Source organism: Micrasema longulum, unplaced genomic scaffold, assembly GCF_059751315.1.
Source record: "Micrasema longulum isolate JH-2025_06_02 unplaced genomic scaffold, ASM5975131v1 h1tg000323l, whole genome shotgun sequence".
Taxonomy (NCBI): Eukaryota; Metazoa; Arthropoda; class Insecta; order Trichoptera; family Brachycentridae; genus Micrasema; species Micrasema longulum.
Window position 1 is genome coordinate 60221 of NW_028277527.1, and position 22986 is coordinate 83206.

The following is a 22986-nucleotide window of genomic DNA, read 5'->3' on the forward strand; positions in this document are numbered from 1 at the left end:
CAACCAAACATACTGCAATACACCATACTTGATTTTTATTTATTATAATGTAAATATCCAAGTTATTTACAAACAAAGCCAAGAACAGCGACAAAAGCATCTGATAGAACCGTTATGTCTATGTTGTCAGCAAAACAAAATGGCCGCTAATTTGTTTCTAACCAACATTGCTTACGTTCTATGAAACAAAGTGATAGGGCTTCTCTATAGGTTGACGCATTATTACTCTGAGGTCTTTAATAAGTTATTTAAAAGAGCACGTAAGTAGGTAAGTTTTTTTTCATGTTTTATAATAATTACATATCGTCGGTGATACTCCAATACTTTATACAATAAGACGAAGAGCTGTTAGTTTTTTTAATTATTGCTATATTTACTCTAAATAACGATAGTTTTTCTGATACCCTAGCAGTATTTTTGGTTGATTAAAATTGCAAGTAATATATTAACAGAATGCTTTTTAGGTTTTTCCTGCAAAAAAAATCAACTGATAGTTACATGGTATTGTAGTATTACCGATGATAAATATTATAATGACACTGTATATTTTATTCCAAATCTCAATTTCCTCCATCATGTATGTTAATTTCATAACTCTTTACACACATTTCGATCCTATCTTATTTATTTTATATTTGCTTTATACATCCTGTAATTTTACATTATTCATGTTGTATTCTAAATACACATGTTTTAAATTTTATATGTATCACTCAAAAATAAAAGTCAAAACACTTGCATATACTTTTTATTAATCTACATGCATGTGAATAAAATTGTTGTGATATATTCTCACACTGTGGTAATTTTATCAAAGAAATAAGTTTCTCACCATAAAACAGATTATGAAAAATTGTAAAATACGAAAGTTCAATTACATACATAAATTAACGATTATTATTATTATTATTAAATTCAGTCACTCTCACAATAAAACAAAGTTTTTGTTTTCATGTTGCTACCGTAGCACACAATGCACACATGATTCTTAGCATTTATATAATTTATTTAAAATAAATATTGAATTATTTCGTCATGACTGAGAAATAGGTACAATTTCAAGCGCTTTTAAACAAGTACTATTTCTCAGTCACAAGTTAAAAAGTAACATTACGGTTATCCAAAAATTGTCATTAATCTTCTTTTAATAAAATTAAATAACACCTTTTGTATACATACTAAGTTATCTTAAAAATAAAACAAATAAATACGTAAATAAATTTGGTGTTGTGTGACAATTCACAATATTAATGTTTAACTAAATTCAGTTTATGTGAATTATTTAGTATTTTCCAGAAGGATAAGATGTTATATTCTCCAGAGAACTGTTAATATTTATAGCTTATTTTCTTGTTGAATATAAAATTTTTAAGTGCAAATAAAATTTAACATTCAACAATATCATCAATCAACATTTATTAAGGTAGGTAAGTCGAGTTTAGGAAAAGTTTTTTATTAACTTCTCTTATAAAAAAAAGTACTGTCAAGTCATTGAAACAAGTGCACAATTCATCATTATTAGGTTTAGCAAAAGTTTTGAGATTAAAACATCATCTGTGTGATCCTCCTCATTCCCTTTCCGCACCTAATGGTGCATAAGGCACTGCATTGGTACACCAATGGCAGCGTATATTGATATTTTATTTTTTTATCACATGAAGGTAATCTTACTGATCATCTGATCAGTCTTACGGTTCAGGTAGCAATCCAGGGACTATGAAATATTCCAGTGTAAAAACACCCTTTTAAATAAATATTTCATATCAACCATGTCGGGAATCGAACCCGAGACCTCTTGCATGGTAGGGAAACGCGCTGTCCATTACACCACGAGGCCGACAAGCAATCTGTGTGATGCAGGTATTAATAACCTAATGAGTCTTACCAGCCCAAACAAGCAAATAATGCCTAGTTTTAGTACCAACATTTTTTTTATAGATATTTCATTAACAGAAATGCTACCCCAGCGCCCCTCACTGCTTTGCCAATAATCAATGCAAATAATAATTTATTATAAAAATCACTAAACATCTACAGATTTCGTGTGGATATGAGTAAGATTCATTCCCTTTGCTTAGGTACCAAGTAAAACCATAAATAAGAGTTGATCAGTGTCATTATAATAAAACGTTTTACGCTTAGAACTGTGTGTTCTTTTCGAAAATAGGTTACTGCAGTGTAGGACGACCAGTATAACCTATGGAGTCTCCATAAGATGAAGCGTGAACTTCTCTCACTATTTGGTCAATGGATTTATTTGATAAGTGTGACATATTGTTTCTTAAAACCGTAGCATGAAGTCTACTGGCCAAATAACACATCTGAAAACAAACAACCAAGGCTCTTATCTTAATTTAAAATTAGGCATGTATATTTTGAGAAGAAATAGAGCAGGTATTTCACAGATTAGTGGTAAATGAAAGTGTGGTTGGAAAAAAACTTTTATGAGTGAAAATTCAAACACATGGGTACCGTTTACGGTTTACCCTATTTTAACAGGGCTTTTTGGTAAATGTGGGTAAAAATTTTAAAATTAAAATATCAAACAAAAATTAATTTTAATTTATTTGAAAGTACACCTATGTATAAAAAAATATGATACTCCAGAATGTACTGAAAGTGGAGTGAATTGGAAATATTTTTAATATTGTATAAAAGTGTGAATTTGGTTACTTGGTAAATATTTGCACTTATTTTTTGTTAAATAAATGAAATAAATAACATAAAATTAAAAATAGCATTTAGCTGACGTGTATGTTTTTAAAACATAGCATATTTATATTGAGAAAAAAAACAGTACGCACATAATACAAAAGGAAAGATTCATTAGTTCGTCCAGGTAGCTTTTGAATATATTTACCAAGTGTGCAAAAATCAGTTTCCCGAGAATGCTATTCCATTGCTCCATAAGTCAGTTTATCAGTAAGTTCTTTCTGGGGTTGAATGTTCACATTCTTTCAGGAGGTAGCCCTTAATTTTACATAAATGATCTCTAAGATGACGGATATTGTCGATTTTCAAAATTTGCTCTCAAGACTTATATTAATATAAGATTCACTTACAATTATTGCTGATATGAATAGTAGACATCCTAAAGCTCCAGCTATCACAAGTGAAGAGTTACAAGACCCCTCCATGGAGTTGGTCTTGTGAAACAACTCTCCCGGCATCACAACAGTGTATTCAATATTCTCTTTAAACTTTGTAAACTGTGTTGTGTCGTTATACTTCTGTGTGAGCGCCTCAGCCCGAATTCCGTGTGATGATTCTTGAGGGTTTGTAGAGTTTTCATAAAGCATGAACTTCATTTGGCGCTTTTTTCTGCCATGACCTGGTTGGGACACTATTTCATGGTTATTATTTAGGTCAGTAAAAAAAAGAATTAGAACTGTAAGATCAACAATATAGTACTTAAATAGTTCATTATACCTTTACTCTCTACACTATTATTATTATCTTCACTATCATTATTATCTTCATAAAAATAATTTGCATTGTTGATAGTGGGGAAAAAATACTCAAAAAAAATTCTTCAACGCATGACTAAATCAGGTGTAGGACTAGTAATAGCCATACATTATCTCTGGGTGTAGGGAGAAAAATCTAACATTTTTTAAATACCTGATTGTAATCTTCTAAATATTATCAGCCAGATACAAAATTTAAATATACATATTTTAAGTACCTACCTACATATTTACAAGATTTTTTAGCTAAATAATCAGATTAATTATCATACAAATTTTAACAAGAAATTACAAATTAATTGTCGTTTCAGATATCTAACTTTTGCAAGGATTCAGAAATTTAAGCTTTTCATATTTAAAAAATTTCTGCCTTTTATGTATTGGATGTAATGAAGCCTAATAAATAGAAAACTTAAGCACAAACCTGATGGTTCATAAAGATCCAAACAGAAGTCAGGTTGGCAGTCTGCAGTATCCATGCAGGCCTTAATTTGTGAATGTATCCACAGTGTACTGCGTTCCTTCATAGTACTGAGTAAAAAGGCCTCGAAGTCTAGAAATACTTCGTTGTGCTTATCTCGGTATCTAGCCGGCTGGTGAGGTATGATAGAAGCAAAATCACGATTCCGGCAGCTGAAATTTTTAATTCAAGATCTGATATTAGATTCTTATGTTAATATTTTAATAGTTAAGTATGTACCTTTTATTTAACTCTTTACAAAGACTGTTGTGTTAACGTTAATAAAATACCTACAAAGTAGTTGATTATAATATTGTATTCAATTTATGTTAATATTAAGTACTGTTCATCAATCAGCATAGAACAAACTATGTCCTTAATTCTCCAATGACCCGCCTTTGTCATATTGTTAACTCAATACAAGATCTGGACTTTTTTGGTTTAAGTTTACAACGATTTAAACGAGCACTAAATAAATAGTTCAGATCTTGTCTTGATGTCCCTTATGTTTGTCAATGCTTCTTTTCTTTTTTTTTTATCTTTTAAACTATTCTTTTATTGTAATATTTAAATCCTATAAATTGTATACATGGACAATATCCGTTAATAAATTAATAAATAAATGTTGATGATAATGTGGGAAACTAGTAAAGAATCATTACTACACCTTGCAAGAACAGTACTATATTAGAAAATCATATAGGTATAATAATAAATAATTATTCAATGTCTTCTACTAAACATTTTTAATAGTATCATAAAAAAGATGGCATCTTAATATTTTCATTTTGTTTATTTTTTACACATTTTGATAATGAATAAACCTACATATTATTCTACTTAATCTTGTATATAATGTGAATTTTAACAATCGATTTATAATCTCACCCATCTTTAATAAGAGTCACGCTGCCAGAAGTGTGAGGATCATCAGGATCTGGAGACACAGTAACTTCCATTAGCTTAACATACTTCCACGCTGAATCCGGGTTGATTCTGGCACGAAGCTGTAGCTTGGTACCAATAGGAACGGCCTGAAAACAAATGCATTTATTAAAGAATACGGCGAAAGTGAATGAAAAAATAATGATCTAGAGAATATTTTAATAATTTTCATGTAAAGAAATAAAGCGCTAAGCCTCTATTTTAGAGGCTTGTCAGCAAGTGGGAAAGAGAGGATTTGTATAGAAGGAACTTATGAATAATTTATTACAACACCTAGACGGATTTTTTCTTGTAATTGGCTAGATCAAACTCGCAATGCCAGTTTCAGAGTCGGTCGTTTAACCAACTGCGCCACGACGCATGTATGTAGACATGAAAACAAAATATGTATATTTGAAAAGACATCACGGTAGTATACCTGGTCTACTGGAAGTTCGTTTGAAGAATTAGACAATCTCGCTGCTGGGGCCTCTTTATAAAGTGCTACTTCGTACTCCAGTCGTCCTGGTGTTTCTTCCACAACTCCCGATACTCGAGCACCGTGAGGGCTAAATAATATCGATAATTTGATTAGTTGACTTCCAACTACATTCAGTTGGAACCTAGTAATCTTAGTTTCTAATAAAGTTATTTATATACTTACAAACTGCCAGCAAAACCCGCTGCTTTATTTTCTATGACGGTTGGTTCCGGAGGTTTACACATGATGATCAATTCTTGGTCAGATTGCATCACAACTCCTGGAAACTGGGGGAACCAGACTCGGACGTGGACAAATCCCTGAATGTAATGATTAAAATAATGTAGTAGTAAAATAATTCGTATATCAAACAGTTATTTTTTTATTTACTTTATAGGCAATGAGGAATAAAATAATATGCATTTCTATGTATTCATATATTTAACACAAAACTATAGTTTCAAAGAACCGGTTTTTATCATTAGTAAAAGTTTAAAAGCAATAGTAATATTTTTAATAACAGAATCTTTTGTGCATAAAAAAAGGAAAACTTTTTTAAAGCTTATTAATTTTTACGCATTTTAGGATTCTTACTTCTTTCAATAGATGTCGCTAGTTTTCTCCATTCTTCCATTTTCCATAAATAAATAACCAACACGCTTGAAAATAAAAATAAAACCTAAATACAGCATTCTAAAAAAGCATAAATACAAAAATCGAAAAATGCCATCTGTGAATATGGAAGTCATCTTCTTATAGACCGAATGGGTGAGTGTTATACAATGTGTAAAGTGATCACCTAACCCAACCCATGACATACCATATTATTATAAGCTCTATAAATGTTTAGATTTCTAAATTCTCGTCAGCTTCATATTTGTTTAAAATATCTAAATAGAATTCATACAAAATTTTAGTAAAATTACTAATAAATTATTAATGGTTATTTTACGTTTTCCGTGTTGAATTAAATTTTCCCCTTTAAAATAGGTAGGTTCTTTTATTCGATATTTTTTTACGCTGTTTTGCACAATTTTTTAGACTTTAATTTTAATATTACCATCATGGGACTGTAAAGTGTCAGTCAAGAGAACGAAATAAAATATTTTAATATTAGGGAAATAATATGGATAAAAAAATAGGTACGTTTCATACAATAAAGTGCACAATCAAGTCTTTAGGAAGTTTTTAAATTCATTGTAATATTTTTAATTCTAATTTATACTCACATTTCTCTTCAGTACTCCACATCTAGAAAAGTCTGTTATTTTCAGTCTATACAGCAGGCCTTGGGGGTCCCCTGGCTCTGGTCTGATCTGACAGGCGATGTCAGTTCTCGCATCCACGGAGCGATCGTCCGCGAACAGAGGGGCGCCTCGGAAGCCCTCAGGCTTGCGGAGCAGAGCAGCTATGGAGTCCCGAGAGCCGCTGGTACCGGGCCCCCCGAACGTGCATTGGATGTCTGTCACTGGATTTTGATTTAAAATACATGCATAATATATTTAAAAAATATATTTTTATGTAAAAAAAAAAAGAAATTGAAAATACCTATATATATTAGGTATCTACTGTAAACTGTGTGTATCTAAGTAATGATATTAAAAAATATATATGTTAAGGTAAATATATATAAGAGATTTATTTTGAACTCATGTTCAAAATATTTGGTATTCTCATTTCTGCTGTACCTTTACCAGTAAATTATTATGTATTTAATATTCTACTTTATCAAAATTTTTAATCCAACAAATTATTTAATAAACCCAATCGAAGCTGAGCTTTTAAAATGAAATAAGTAAATCGAGAGATAATATTAAATTTACAATAATAATTACAGCCAATGAAATATCTTTTTTATTCAAAATTGAAGAAACATTCATTTTACTTACCATCGTAGTCTTGCGAAAGTGAAGAATGCACCTGTAACAAAAATGTTAATTATTGCTTTTTTTATTAACTTTAAAGAAAAATAATGTATAATTATTGTAAAATGAAAAAAATAAATAATGAATAATATTTGTGTTCAAACAAGTACCCACATTACATAATTCTGAATGAAAAAGATACATTTGATCATGCAAACACAACACTCCCAATTCAGATAAATAAATCATTTGAAAAAAAAGGTTTCTACATAATACATATCTCATAAGACGACATAAGATAATACAATTATTTACAATTATTTTAATATTAATCAAAATCATATATAGATATTATAACAGAAATAAAAACCAACATTTGTGCAGTAAAAATAACATGCCTATCATATACAGGATGTTCTTAAAACCCTGTCACATCCGAAACCATGATGACCAATATGAGCAAGAAGACATATTGGCACATTAAAATACTTTTTAGAACGACTAAAATCTTAAAAAATAAAATATAGAATTAAACAAATGGTTGCTTACTTCTGCAGGAGAGAAACGAGGGGGGGGAGGGGGAGTTTGAACCGCACGGCCACGCTCCCCTCGCTTCTCCCCTACAGAAGTAAGCAACCATTTGTTTTTTTTAAATATTTTTTTTTTAAATTTCTTCGTTCTAAATATTTTTTAAATGTGCTCATATGTCTTCTTGCCTATACTGATCATCGTGGTTTCGGATGTGACAGGGTTTAAAGAACACCCTGTATATGATAGGCATGTTATTTTTACTGCACAAATGTTGGTTTTTATTTCTGTTATAATATCTATATATGATTTTGATTAATATTGAAATCGTCATCATTCCCTTGTTCCACACGAAGCCGAGATGTCGAGTCTTACGTATTAAATAACCACCTATAAAATAACCGGGTTGTGGTCCAGTGGAAGTGTCGTAAACTTACGAACCAATGATTCCAGGCTTAAACCAAGCTCTGCCACAACATATTAGCAACTTTTAGAAAATGGCCTCAAAATTAAAACGTATGGATAATCAATAAGAACGAAAATATTTATTCTTATTTTAAAAACCCATGTAGGCGGACTAATGAATCTCCACCAGGGCCCCGATTACAATGGGAAGTTAAAAGAGTTATCTTCGACTGTCTATAAAGAAAAATCGATATTTGTGTACGAAAATGAGTATATTTGCATGAACATTTAAAGCATAGGTCTTCAACCTGCGGCCTGCGGTGGCTTCTTCGGCGGCCCGGGAATAACCTGGCAAAATTAAATTTATTGGTTTAAGTAAAATATACATATATTTAAAAATTAAAACAAAATAGTTCAGTTAAGTATTCACGCTAACGCGCGCAATTCGCATTAATGTTGCTATAAAACTGTTTTGTTTGATACCTACATTACAAAGGTACACTGTACCTACAAGAAAGCTATATTATTTCAGAGAAAATTGTACGTAAGTCAAAACCATTTACTGACGAGGAATTCATAAAACAATGTAAACGTTAGACTGCAGCGGAAGTATTATTCTCATCGCGAAAGCAACTTTTATCCAAAGTAAGTATGTCTGGAAATATAGTTGCAATGAGGGTAGAAGAACTGAATGGAACGCGTGTTGCAAAGTGTTCGCATGTTTGCTTGAGTTTTAAAATGACATCACATTTCGGAATTACAAAACAACCAGTCCAAGACAAGGATCAGAATTATTGATGATCATCTGGAGAACGGTTTGAAAATTATTGCGACGACCACTATTAGGTCAGATGTTTACAAATTAGTTAAAAGTAAACATCTCATTGATTGAATTTATTAATACCCTTTACTATTTTTCTAGCCTAGTGAAATTTTTTAAAAAACGAGCTTGCCCAAATCCGGCATTGCCCGGGATCTTTTTTTCCTTAAATTTACTGGCAGAGGAAGGATGAAAGCCGAGTGAACGCGGTTGAAATGCGATCTCTTAGATGAATGCGTGGAAAATCAATGTATGACAGGGTTACGAATGATGAAATCAGGAAAGAGTGTAAATCTGAGTCAACTAAAATTGATAAGATTAAGAAAGGGATTAAGATTAAGATGGTTTGGTCACGTAGAACGAATGGACGACGAAAGAATGGTGAAACAAGTATATATTGCGAAAATGAACGATTACGTGATACGAGGACGACCAAGGAAGACGTGGCATGATCAGATAAACCAAAATCTTAAGTATGGTCATGTCAAAAGCAGACAGAACCGAAGGGCATCTATGACAAGATGTATGAATGTGGAAGAAGCTAGGCATATATGCCAGGATAGACGTGTGTGGCGGTCTATTCTCTCTGCCTACACCTACGGGAAAATGGCGTGATGGTAGTAGTAAAACCTGTGTAATATATTTTATTAAAACTCACTAGAGCACTGTGAACAATTTACAGATCGCGATTGGTGTGAAATTAAAAAAAAACTGAAATGCTTCCGCGGTTCTAAATGCGTAGATAGCGGTAATAGATAAAAAAATATTGGATACCTGAACTTTTGTGCAGGGAGGTCATTTTTTTATTTTTAAGCAGTTGACACATATTTTGGAAAGTACTTACAAACGTAGGCAGTGTTCGCTTTTCAATGAAGCGAAAAATTCAACCACTCGTTTATGTCTGTTATAAATACCTAACCGTTAATGTGAAGTAGCTTTGTTGTTGATAATAATATTATATATACTTACGAAGACTAACCGTTGGAAGCAAATAAATTAGTGGGTACAGTAATCAATTTATGGACACTGATTTGTGGAGCTTTACTTGTGGTTGGTGTTGGTGACAGCCAACGTTTCTTTGTTTTTTGGAATACGTAAAATATAGTAAAGTTGCAGTTGAAACCAACAAATTTTTATCTTTATTTATGACAACCAGTGTATTTATCATCTCATCTCTGTCGGCTGCCAGCTGCTGTGCATCCTCTCAAGACAGGTTCGCGTCTCGCAGTTCTGACATGAACTGCCGACAAAGTCAGCAGTGGACGTCCAGGACGTCGAGAACCCGATGCCTTGTAAAGTAGGCAAGCGTGGTTAAGGCTCTCAGGAGGCATCCGAAGCACATGGCCGAGCCAACCGTATCGCCTCCGCTTGATGACAGTTATCACTGGAGTTTGCTGCGTCCGTTCTCTTATTACTTTATTCCTTAAAAAGTCAAACCACCGCACGCCCAAGATTCTTCTGAGGCACCTGTTCTCAAAATTCAGTATTTTGCTGTTTTGGGTCCTAGTGAGGTGCCACAATTCGCATCCATATAAGAGAATAGGTGTTATGCAGGCGTTATATAGGCGGCATTTGGTTTTCCCTGAGTAAATATCCGATCTCCAGACAGGCTTAATACTGTTGAATGTGACGCCTGCTATTCCTAGCCGCATTCACAGTTATTTTTTAAAGCTGCCATTTTCCCTAACATATACTCCCAGGTATTTGAAATTTTTGACCCTTTCGATGATTTCATTTGACAGAGTCAGGGAATTTTGGGCATCAATGCATGAAGTTTTACACAGTACATGGGTTTTTGCAATTTTGATTTGATTACGTATATTAAAGAGCATTATAAGTCTAAATTAAACATCACTATAAGTCTGCCACGTGGCGTAGGAGACAGCGCGTTTGCTTACCGCGCAAGAGGTCTCGGGTTCGATTCCCAACATGGTTGACAATACGAAATATTAATTTAAAAAGGTGTTTTTACACAAGAATATTTTATAGTCTCTGGACTGGCACCTGAAGCGTAAAACTGATCATCTTACCCCCAGGTAACAATGATCAAAATACGCTGCAATTGGTGTACCAATGCAGTGCCCTATGCACCATTGATTGCCACGATGATGACGATAAATTTAAATATTAAACAAATCGATTTATGAATCACTTAATAAAAACAATTTATTCCTCGTGATTATCCATGCGATATTATTTATTAATGGACATTTTCCATTTATATAATTTCGAGGGCTTAAATAGTACAATAAAAGAATAGTTAAAAACATTTTTTTAAAAAGAAAAAAAGCATTTACAAACACAAACGATATCAAGACAAGATCTGGACTATTTATTTAGTGCTTGTTTAAATCATATTAATTTTACAGTTGAGTTCAGTGCTATGTGGTTATGGTGGCGTTTATTTATATTTAAATTAAACAAAACCATTTTTAATGAAAGATTTCTCTAGAAATTTTATACTCGTATTTGATTAACAAAGTTAATAATAATAAGTCTGATTTTGAAATATTTTTAAGGAGAGTCAGATTTTATGGATATAAATATAATTAAACGTCACATAACATTTATGCTTTCATTCACTTTAGATTGTTAAAAATGGAGGGATCAGTGAGATAAAATAAAATGGAATACCTACTGATCAGTGATGGTACCTAATAATATATATATATACAGGAAGAAAATACAAATTTAAACAATAATAATGGGTGAAGATGCTCGCGAATTAAATGATTTTCAGAGTATGTTGATGCATTACCTATATAATTTTCTCATCATACAACGTGTACAACTAAAGTATTTTTCATAGAATTAAGAATAGTCCAGAAACTGCATACGCACATCAAACAGAAGGTGACTCAACTACTCATAAATGAGTAGGTTTACGTTTTGACCCATTAGTTTCTTTGTAGACGTCGCTCAGTACGCAACTCCCGATTTGAATTCAACTATGCCGTGTTGTGTCCTTTTAAAGTGTAGAAATACTGCTAGGATCTTAAAGAAACAAGATGGTATCACATTTAATGTGTAATTGGCAAACGAATGTTTAAGTAGCAAATGCATTACTTTAAAGTTGAATTATTTTTCCATCTGTCAGATTGTCGAAGAAACAAAATGGAAATTTTGTCAGTGTTGCCAGGGTAGTAATTTTTTTACCCTACTTTGCTCATCTATTGCAAGAACTAATGAAAATTAGACCTCGGATTAAACAACGCCGTGGGGGACATTTGAACGATATTATCTTTAAAACATCAAATATTATTTAACATGATATAAAAATATCTTTTTTATGTAAAATATTTTAAGTTCAAAGTTCATAAATTCAATTACTCTTATTTAATGACCCTTTACTTATCTACTCTGTTGTGTCAATCCATGTTTCTGCGTGCACAATAAAATTTTATAGAAATTAACAGATTGCTTTTTTTACCTTACATTTGTGTTATGATTTTTTTTTCTCATCAAGCAACATTACGCGGCGACATTACGAATGCGCGCGGCAAATGTAGGCCATAGTAGGGGGATTATTGGACACAGTCCGATGTATTCAAATATGATTCTACGCTCCTTTTGGACTATTCTTAATTCTATGGTATTTTTTTAATCAATTTATATAAAAGCTCTATTCGTCCACTAACAAGAGCTGTAATTCAAAAACAAGCTTTTTTTTAAATACAGATTTGGATCAATTTTTCACCAGTTTGTTTTTGGTTGGCTAGAAGATATAACTTTTGCAACAAGTGCTCCAAAGTGCATGCATATAGTTTGTACTTGATAAATAAGAAATAATATTGAATTAAAACATGAACTTTATTTTTTTTTAGTATTCTGGAATTTCATTCAAAATCAAATGGATCTAAACGCAATGTAAGCACTAGAGTATGTATTTTTGCACGTTGCAATACCTAATTTAACTTATATTTGTATAAAAATAAAGGTGAAGATGTATCTCTGTTAAGTAACTAGGAACAATGCCATAATAAATTTCATAGGCCATTAATGTGCATTATATAGCATTATACCTAAAGAGGTCAGAACTGTCATGGTCCTGACCTCCGTTCCCCGCCATGGAGTGGAAACAAAGAAAAGCATTTCTTGGCTCTTCTTATCAACTAGCGGCATTTAAATTTTCCTCAAATTGAGTTTTCCGCTGAAACAAAACTCACCCAAAAAATCTCATGATTAATTTATTTTGAGGCACATAGGTAATTAGCTAAATAACCACCTTGTACGAGTTTTCGATTCTCAACATGGACATTTTCGCAGAAATATTTCAGTTTTTATGTTGGCGGATTGTAAATAAGATTATTTTTGCCTTGTTCATTATGTACAAGTCTTATTTACGTTTGCATGCCATATAAATGTTCTTTCTTTCAGCTAGAAAGCTACCCTAACTATTATATGCAGAAGTTAACAAAATTATCTTCTATTATTCATATTTAAAGCATTAACTTCATGGTCAAGCATTTTATTGAATGTTACTAAATAATTGTATATAACCGTAAGTGGCTATGTACAATTATTTGGTAAGAATTATCTTCAATTGTAAACGTAAAACCGAATTTTCTGTATGAAAATGTGTACGTCTGCTTAAAATTTTAAGTATCCTCTTCGGTAACCTGTAATTCAACATGTATGGAAAACAAATCATGAAATATACGCTTTTTGTTCTGCAAATTTTATTTGACTTTATGAAGCATTTAAGATAGCTCTGTTAACTTTCCATTGTAAACGCTGTTCTGCTCCTCGCCCTGTGGTGCTATTCTGAATCGCTTTCGTGGCCGTAGAAAACACTTTTATCTCGTGTATTTTGTATGTAAATAATAAGCGTTCGGAATATCACCGTTGGTGGGATATTTGGCTCTGGTCTAACTAAGGAACTCCGTATTTACATCATGAAGATGAAATCAAACTATGACGGACGTTACCTTCATGTACTACTCGTAAATGATGACCATACGTTGCAGTAGTGCGCTGTTCTAATATAGTGTTCTACGCACCATCGCTTGCTGAATACGGCTTCTGCAGATACTATGAACCTATTGTGTCGTACATATCGACAGTTTAGCAGCTATCTGCTTTTTACTCATTAACTTGCCATTTGCAATGTTGTTTTACCTTTTTTTTACAGTATGCATTACGTAATGGGTTGAACAACCCGTAAAGTCATACAGACCACAGTAAATTGTAAAAAAATAACATGATCAATTCACCTGAAATGTCAGCATGACGTATAAAGTCAGAATTAAAATCACGAATGAAAACAAGGGTCGAGTTAGGTCGTTAGGTTATAGTTTTTGTGATTTTTTCAATTAAGAAATATTTCCGCTCCTATTTATGATTTACCCAAAATTCCAACTTCAGGGTTATTTTCAACTTGTAAAAGGAATGTGTCTTTGTTGAACGAATCCAACTTACATACTATACGGAATCACCCAAAAACCTGCCGACCTATTTAGTAAAGGGGACTTCTAATATTAAAAGCATTAATTTTGTGGTCAAAATTTTCAATAAATGTTAATAAATATTTGCATGTTACCACTTATTGACTTTCTTAGCTTCCGGTTTCGAGACGCTCATGTCTCTTCGTTTGAACACCAACTACATTAACATGCAAAAGTGGGATTTGCATGCCAGTGTGATTAGTGTCCTGATGAAGAAACGGGAGCGTCTATAAGCCAGTAGACATAAAAAGTTGGTAACTGATTACATACAAATATTTACGAACATTTATTGTTAAATGAGAATTAAGTTATGGGATTGGAATCTCGATTCTCTGATCCGCGAGTCCGCGAAATAACCACGGTACCACAATCCGGTTCAATTGGCAAGTAATTTAACTTTTTGATTCTTTGCAACTGAAAATAATATTGAATTTGTTTTAACATTTTAGTTCAATTATACATAATTGAAAAACGGGCCGCACGTGCGCGTGGCGCGGCGTGGAGTGGCGTGGCGCGTGGTCGTCGACCCGTGAATATTCGGTCAGTGGTCAGTGGACCGATTATGTATATTGTTATACCTACTTAACAAGATAGCGTTTCGCCAAACTTATTCAAGCCACAATTTTTTTTTTATTTTACAGGCATAGAAGAAACATTCACATTTTTACAATGTTTTGAATAATCCCGTTTCGTCTGTTTATCTGAAAAAATATTCTAACCTCTATCACAACATGGACTATCACTTCGTTCTGGTAACGAGAGAACCCTTTGAATGCCCATTCACTGCTCTAATTTTTTGCCTCCTTTTTAACAGCACTAACTGCTCAGAATCAGTATCTCCACTAATGTCAGAGACGGTCTTTCTTAATTTACATTTAAATCAAGATTGAAATTTCACTATCCAAATATTTGGGTTTTTTCTTTCTCCTTCTTTCCTTACCATCCCACCTTCAATCTTCATAGTATAGTGAGAATTTTTTGGTTTAATTTTATTTAAAATTTTGTATACAGTTATAAGATTCTGTATTCATTTTACCTAGGATATGTCTATATACTTCTTATTTTCTTAAACTGAACGATTTGGGTAGATGAAAGAATTTGCCTTAAGGTAATATGTCCGCCTTTATAAAATGTTTCCTAGTCCCTGGACTGACACCTGAACCATAAGACTGATCATCTTACCTCATGTAACAAAAATTATCAAGATTGCCGCAATTGGTGTACCAATGCAGTGCCCTATGCACCATTAGGTGCGGAAAGGGAATGATGATGATGATGACATATGTATTAGATTTAGCAACAATATTTTGAGTTTGTCCAAATTTTTGTAGACAAGGACTGGATTCAACTCCCTGGGGAGCTGTTAACATTAACATATTACAACAGAGATGAAGAACATTTAAGAAAAGGTAATATAGAAGTCTAGGCATCTACAGGGCTTATGACCTGTCAATGGCTGGTTTAAGTGGCCACTTTACACACTGTGTAACATTCACCGTTCTGCCCATATTTGAATATCTATATTCCTTCAATTATTTCATCTGTTGATGTTTGTGAAGTTAAAAAGCTGAAAAAAATTGAAGGAAAATAGATGTTCAAATATGGGTAGAATGGTGAATTTTACAGTGTGTAAAGTAGCCACTTAAACCAGCCAATGACAGATCATGAGCCCTGTAGATGCCTAGACTTCTATATTACCTTCTTTAAAATGTTCTTCATCTCTGTTGTAATATGTTAATATTAGATTTAGGATAGGATTATATTCCTTTCTAAATTACACCATGACAAAGGAGCGCGTAGTAGCTCAGGAATCGGTCGATAACAGAAAATAGTAGCTTAAAAAATATTTTTTAATTTGTAATTTTGAATTCCAGTGAAAACGGTCCAATGCATTGGTCACGTCCCTAATACGTCACAATTCGTGTAAATTTTGAACATTGTTTGTGACGGTATAAATTAAAATACATCTTCGTCTAGAATCTCGACGTCCCAAGTATCAAGGCCAAACATGTTGCGTTTTTGTAGGGACATATTTTTTAATAATTCCCGTTTTAGAGTTATGTACGAAAACATTTCTCCACAATATCCATATTAATTTAGAAAATAAAATTAATTTTTCTAAATCCATTTCATATGTTTTTATCTGTATTAGTAGCATGGGATATTTAAAAACGAAGCGTTATTTTTTAAATTATTGTTTACACATTCTTGAAGAAAACGTGTGCAAAAGTAATAGATAAAATAAATAAGCTATTTATAAATGGGTAAAAAGCTTAATCATTAATTCAAATTAGTTTTGTGAGTGTGGGTTGACTGACTTTAGCAAATCTTTCCGCAGATATTACAGGTAGTTTATTCAAGTTCACCTCCTCACTTCCTCTCCTCAGTCCGCGGAGTAATGGCTAATGGCCGCAATGAACGTAAGAAAGGGGCAGGCAATTTAAGGAAGGCCACTCACTCATTGAAGATTCTGCGACTCTGACCCACTTCCACCAGGGACGAATCTAGACAAAGGGCCATTTTATTTTATCTTAAAAAAATAATGGGCCAAATTATCGTTATCGTTGAAGATTTTCCGATAATTGTTTACCTGCTTATTCTTGTACAATCTTTGATTTAATATAAGGTATTATTTTTATCGTAACATAATTAAGTTATCTATTATTTAAGGTTACTGGCCTCGTATTTGGAAAATCGAAAATGTTTTGCTGAAGTGGGAGGTGAGTGTAGTGAAAAGGGGAATATTGCATGTGGTGTCCCACAAGGTTCTATTCTTGGCCCACTACTCATCCTGATCTATATAAATGACCTACCAAGCTTGAAATTCATGGGGACAATGCAGCTCTATGCTGATGACACGATTATTCATTTACACAGTCCAAACCTTGCGGATTTACAGAATCAAATGGAACATGACGTTTCTCAACTTACGGCATGGTTAAGAATCAATAAACTAATTTTAAATGCAAAAAATTCCACTATTTAATAATGGGAAATAAATTTGAATATTGCAATTGGTTCAGATTGACTGGAAATAAAATAAGTTACTAAATATTTAGGCCTAACCATATATTCTATACTAACCTGGAATGATCAGTTTGATCGTGTCAAATCTAAAATTGCGCCAATTGCTGGAATTCTGTATAGACTTCAGAACATGCTTCCAACAACACTACTTCGGGCCGTATATTTTGCCATGTTTCACTATCCTATCTTATTTGCGTCTGGGAATTTTCAACAAAAAAGAGGATTGTGGAAATACAGGTTTAAGGCATTAAGAAATGTATTTCGTTTTCCAAGAGATAAAAACGTAAATGGAATATATTCTGATTCAAATATAATCCCATTTAGTATTTTACCTTTATATGAAATAACTTACACTTTTTTACAAATATTTCAAAATAAATTAAACTCAAATTTAACGCGTAAATTCAACAAAGATGTACATAACCATTGTACACGATCTCGTAACTGTATACATTTACCCCCTGTACACTGTACACTCCTCTAAATTCGGATTGAGGTCATTCCTTTACATTGCCTCTACTCAATATAACCTTCTGTCTATTCACTTTAAATCGATTTCTTACCAGTCTACCAATAATAATCAAATTACACTAAAAAATCATTTTCTAAAAGTATTTCTCGATAACCCTTGACTTATGTAAGCTAATGTTAAATAATGTATTATAATTTGTTTTTAAAACTGTTTCCGAGATTTGTCCATTTTTGTTTTAGTTATGTTTAACTATAAATATTTATATCTGATAATCTTTAATTGTACCTGTTCCGGAATGAGTTTGATAACTCATGGGAATACAATTTTGTATATTGTACATTTTTGTATTTTGAAATAATACAAAAAAGGTGGTTCTACACTGCAATAATTTATTGTATAAGAGAGGCACTCTTTACATGTTGGTCCAAGATCCTTCAATATCTGACCTAAGAAATTACAAAACATTCAATCTCTGATACAAATAGAAAGTAGGTTTTAGGTCTTGGATAAGCACGGAAGGAACAGATAGACACATTTAAAAAATAAATAAAACACATACTGCAAATAAATCCTGTTTTTGTAATAGCAGCATATGTTCATCTTGTTTTTCTTTTCATGGTTATGTCATACCATATTTATATACGATAAACTTATAAATGTTTTAAAAAGGAATGGCCCACGCTCAGACGCCGAATTTTTTGTGGGCATTTTCTCAAAAATTGGGTTCTTATAGCTTAATTTTTAAATGTATTTTTCAAAGTGTATTTTTGTAATTAAAATTCTTTGTAAATATATGTATCGTAAAATAAACAAATAAAAAAGAAAAAAGTACCATATTCTCTCCAAGCTTTTACCGTCTGTCTTTTTTAATGTAACTGTGTAGCCATTATCGTTAATTTTTTTTAGTTAGAATAGCTGTGAAATAGGAGTGGCGAATTAGTTAATATGCAATATGAAAGTAACTATTAATAATATTAAAAGGTTCACATTGTATAATGCGGGTTATTTTGCATGGTACAATTTTGTATGCAAATTTCTCATTTCTATTACAACAACTATGTAAATATTAATTATTTCTACGATTAATACTGATGAATAATTCAAAAGAAAATAAACAGTAACATAAATATATTTAGTGAAGTGTTACTTTTAATTAAAAAGCAAAATATACCTATAAAAACTAAATTCACCTACGAGATGAACAAGGGAAAAAATCGACTAAACACTGTTCAAAATTTTAAATAAAAAAGTGATCACATGAAATTGGAATTAAATTGTAATTCTGTCACACTACACTGTATTTTCATTTAGATTAAAGTGTCTAGGTAACTCAAGTGGTTAGTATTTTAATATTTTAAACGTCATAATACAGCATTGCTTTTGTTTTTGAATGCTTACATATTTATGTAATTAAGAGGCAAAATACATAAAAAAATTGCGCCATTTGATTTCGTTGATTTACTTCCAAATGTTTGTTTCTTTTTATGTATTTCAAGCGCGTTTAATGAATAAATAAAACACGCCGTTTTCTGAGAATGAAGACAAATATGATAGCAAATTCAGCCCTGTTATATCGCAAGTAAAATAACTTTTGAGCACGATACACGGAGGAGGTTGTGCTACATTATTGTAAAATCACGAATGCAAATTGTGCTGGCACTGTTATCTCTTATGAGGGTAACTGTTGTGTCACTCCTACTTACTACTTATATCATACAATTAATAACTGTGTTCAGAATGCGATTTTGAAAGGATTGTTTAATTGTGAAATTAAAATCGTGGTGAACTAATTGAAACTACAAACTACTCGAAGATGTCACGAAAGCGATGAAACCCGTCACAGGTTTTTTTTTCCCCTTTATTATGGCTTTTACCATTCTTGGTAATGCTAGCCAGAAACAAACAGTGTTTATAAATGTTAAATGGAAGCAAAACAATATTACAGACAAGACAGAAAAAACAAATAAACCTTATACATTTTTAAAATACATGGAACATAATTAATTTTAAAATTAAAATTATAACAATTAGAATTAATTTAAAAATCGCAATAATAATATGCATCATTAAGAAAAACCCCAAAACCTTGATAATACATATTTGAATACAAAAATATATATCGAAAACATATTTGACATAGGTTTACTATTCTAGATATAAACATAATTTATAAGAACTTATTTCTATTTACATAATAAGAGCTTAAAATATTCAGATACAACAATAATTATTTGATGCGGGTTATTCTCAATGTGTAGATTTGAGTATCACTCGTATTTTATTTCTATAATAAACATATCTACTACGAGTTTATATTTCGAGTTTCAACCCGTGTGAGTTCTTTTACCGAATGGAAGTAAGTACGGATACATACTTTTTACGGAAAATGGCAGCTTTAAAAAATAACATATAGTCCGGTTAGGAATAGCAGGCACACATTTAACAGTATGAAGGCTGTCAGGAGATCGGATATTTACTCAGTGAAAACCAAATCCCGCTTGTAAAAAACCTATTCTCCTCTAAGGATGCGAATTGTGGATCGTGGCACCTCACTAAGGCCCAAAATTCTGAGTTTCGAGAAGAGATGTCTCAGAAGAATCTCGGGTGTGCGGTGGTTTGACTTTCTAAGGAATGAAGTAATAAGAGAACAGACGCAGCAAACTCCGTAGACAACTGTCATCAAGCGGAGGCGATACGGTTGGCTTGGCCAAGTACCGCGGATGCCTCTCGAGAGCCTTAACTACACTTGCCTACTTTACAAGGCGCCGCACGGGAGCTGGCAGCCGACAGAGATGCCTGGAGGATCTTCGTGGACACCATATGCTCTAACTAGGGAGCAGACATGGAATGATGAAGTACGTATTCATTTTCTGTGATTTTTGGCATTTGAAAATTAAAACGTCGTCTCCCCCTTTTTTCTCTTATTTGTAACTTTTACGATAAGTTATAGATTTAAAACATATTTAGTTTAATAATATCGATGGTCTAGAAGACAAACGTGCAATTACAGAATTGGTCATTTTTCAGAAGAGCAGTTTAAAGTTTGACAAGTTGCTTTTTTGTCTGTGTTTTTGTGTCATTTATTATGAATATACTATTACGATTTGGGAAAAGATGAAAAATTTGTGTTCAAGTGAGTGTAAACAACGACGCGCTCGTTTAATACATTTGGCGTTAAATTGTCCAAACTATTTTTTTTTGTCCTAGGCACGTTTGTTTTCCAGATTTCTAGACAATCAATATTTATTTATTATATATACGGCATAAGCCAATTACAACAGTTACATGAAGAAACATAAATACAAGAAACTGAACCAAAATAACATAAAACTAAGTAGCAAAGACAAACAAGGGAAAAACAAAAATTGTATCCAATATATTCACAAAAACGAAAGAAATAAGACTTTGAGCAAAACCATGCCAATCCAACTTCATCTCACACTGTTACATGTTGATTATGTCCAAATTACATTAACAGATAGAAGAATTGAGGAAATGTGAATGTTTAAAGAGGCATTAAAGTAAATGCTGCAGTGTGTAAAGTGGCCACATAAACCAGCCAGTGACAGGTCATAAGCCGAGACTTCCATAATCTTTGAAGCATAGCTCAGAAACCAAGGACCTGGGAGTGACCTTTGATACCTCATCAACGTTTTATAGTCACATTATCAATGCGAGTCAGTGGGCTTCCAATATGTTGGGATTTGTTATACATAATTCTAAACACTTCGCTGAATTGAACACCATAAATTTTGTATGCAACTTTAGTGCGAAGCATTTTAGAGAGTAGTGCGGTAGTGTGGGGGGCTGAAGAAGCCACTTACTCACTTATGGCTGAGAGAACACAGAAGAAGTTTCTTCGATACATCAACATGAGAGAGTATGGATACTACCCATTGCAGTACCCAGCATTGTTCTTTTTAGGTATGTTTGGTATCACAAGCTTGCGGGCCAGAAGGAGCATTGTCTTGCTAATGATGGCCTTTAAACTTCTGAACGGGTTAATTTACAATCCCAACATTTTGGAGCGCATAAAATTATATGTACCGAGCAACTATTGAAGAGTTAGGCAACACATACCATTTATTCTTCCTGAATGCAGGACAAATTTACCGTTGTTGATACCTGTGGGGAGAATGATTGATCTGTTAAACAGTCTACCGAGAGAGGTGGATCTTTTCCATGCTCGGATTACCAGTTTAAGACTCTTCCTCTCTAACCATGTTTCATAATGTGTATTAGGGACTTATTCGTCTTTGTTTACTATTGTTTATGGGGACTGGTTACGCGTGAATGTTTACTGCCATTTATGTGTTTTGGTTGTCGGCTTTTCCTTGAGAAGTAGAAACCTGAGCAGCCTGGCAGTACCTACCGCATTGCAATAGTTCACAAATTCCATTTTCAAATAAAACTGACAGCTATATTTTTCCTTAAAACAAATTATGTCTGCTGTGATCCGCACTATAAACTAACAACAACAAATAATATTCGTACCGCTATCTTGCTATAGAAAGTTACCGCTTAAGTGTCAGAATTAATATCATCACCGCAACCAATATCTAATCCTGATACACCAAACAGAATAAGAAAGAACTTGACATCCGCATCATTCCCGCATTAATATCTGGTGGAGCAAGGAGGAACACTTCAACATAGGTGAGTCGATTTCAATTACATATTAAGTGGCAGAAAACGTTCTTAGTAACGTGTGTGTTGGCTGACCTTGTTGGACCATCTTGGATTTGTTCATGCGCTCTCTAAGCTATCGAGGAATTTAACTTTTGCGCCTCTCTCTTGCGTCACCAGGGCCCTTAATAATCTATTGTACTTTTTTATCATGTTTTTGTACATACTTAATAATATAATCTATTTACATTGTAATTGGCAGTAGTGCTGTATTGTACATTTAAATAAATAAATAAAATCCCTCTTTTAAAAACGTTTTCCTTCTTTGCTACAATAAATTTCAATTAAATGATAATTTTATGTAAAATAGGTACCCACACGATAATTTTCATTATGCGAACATTAAAGTAAAACATGAGAGTTCCCATGTAATGTGCACAGATTATTGTAGTTGGCTGTTTATGCTG

The 22986-nt window shown here is 32.6% G+C and overlaps 1 protein-coding gene across 2 annotated transcripts in view; it reads right to left on the bottom strand.

Annotated features, from left to right (window-relative positions):
- Positions 1–1638: 1638 nt before the first annotated feature.
- The window catches only part of LOC148282473 (uncharacterized), a 35348-nt gene continuing 14000 nt past the window's right edge, over positions 1639–22986 (bottom strand). Inside the window, exons 2-9 of one of the 2 annotated variants that reach the window (XM_088225000.1) lie at positions 7222–7252; positions 6562–6800; positions 5516–5652; positions 5291–5420; positions 4816–4961; positions 3892–4100; positions 3063–3331; positions 1639–2321 (exon numbers count right to left, since the gene is read on the bottom strand). In XM_088225000.1, coding sequence (XP_088081126.1) covers positions 2169–2321; positions 3063–3331; positions 3892–4100; positions 4816–4961; positions 5291–5420; positions 5516–5652; positions 6562–6800; positions 7222–7252 — 1314 coding nt within the window. In that variant the 3' untranslated portion in view covers positions 1639–2168. Of the gene's footprint in view, positions 2322–3062; positions 3344–3891; positions 4101–4815; positions 4962–5290; positions 5421–5515; positions 5653–6561; positions 6801–7221; positions 7253–22986 lie in introns of both variants that reach the window. The other variant, XM_088224998.1, reaches the window with a different exon arrangement.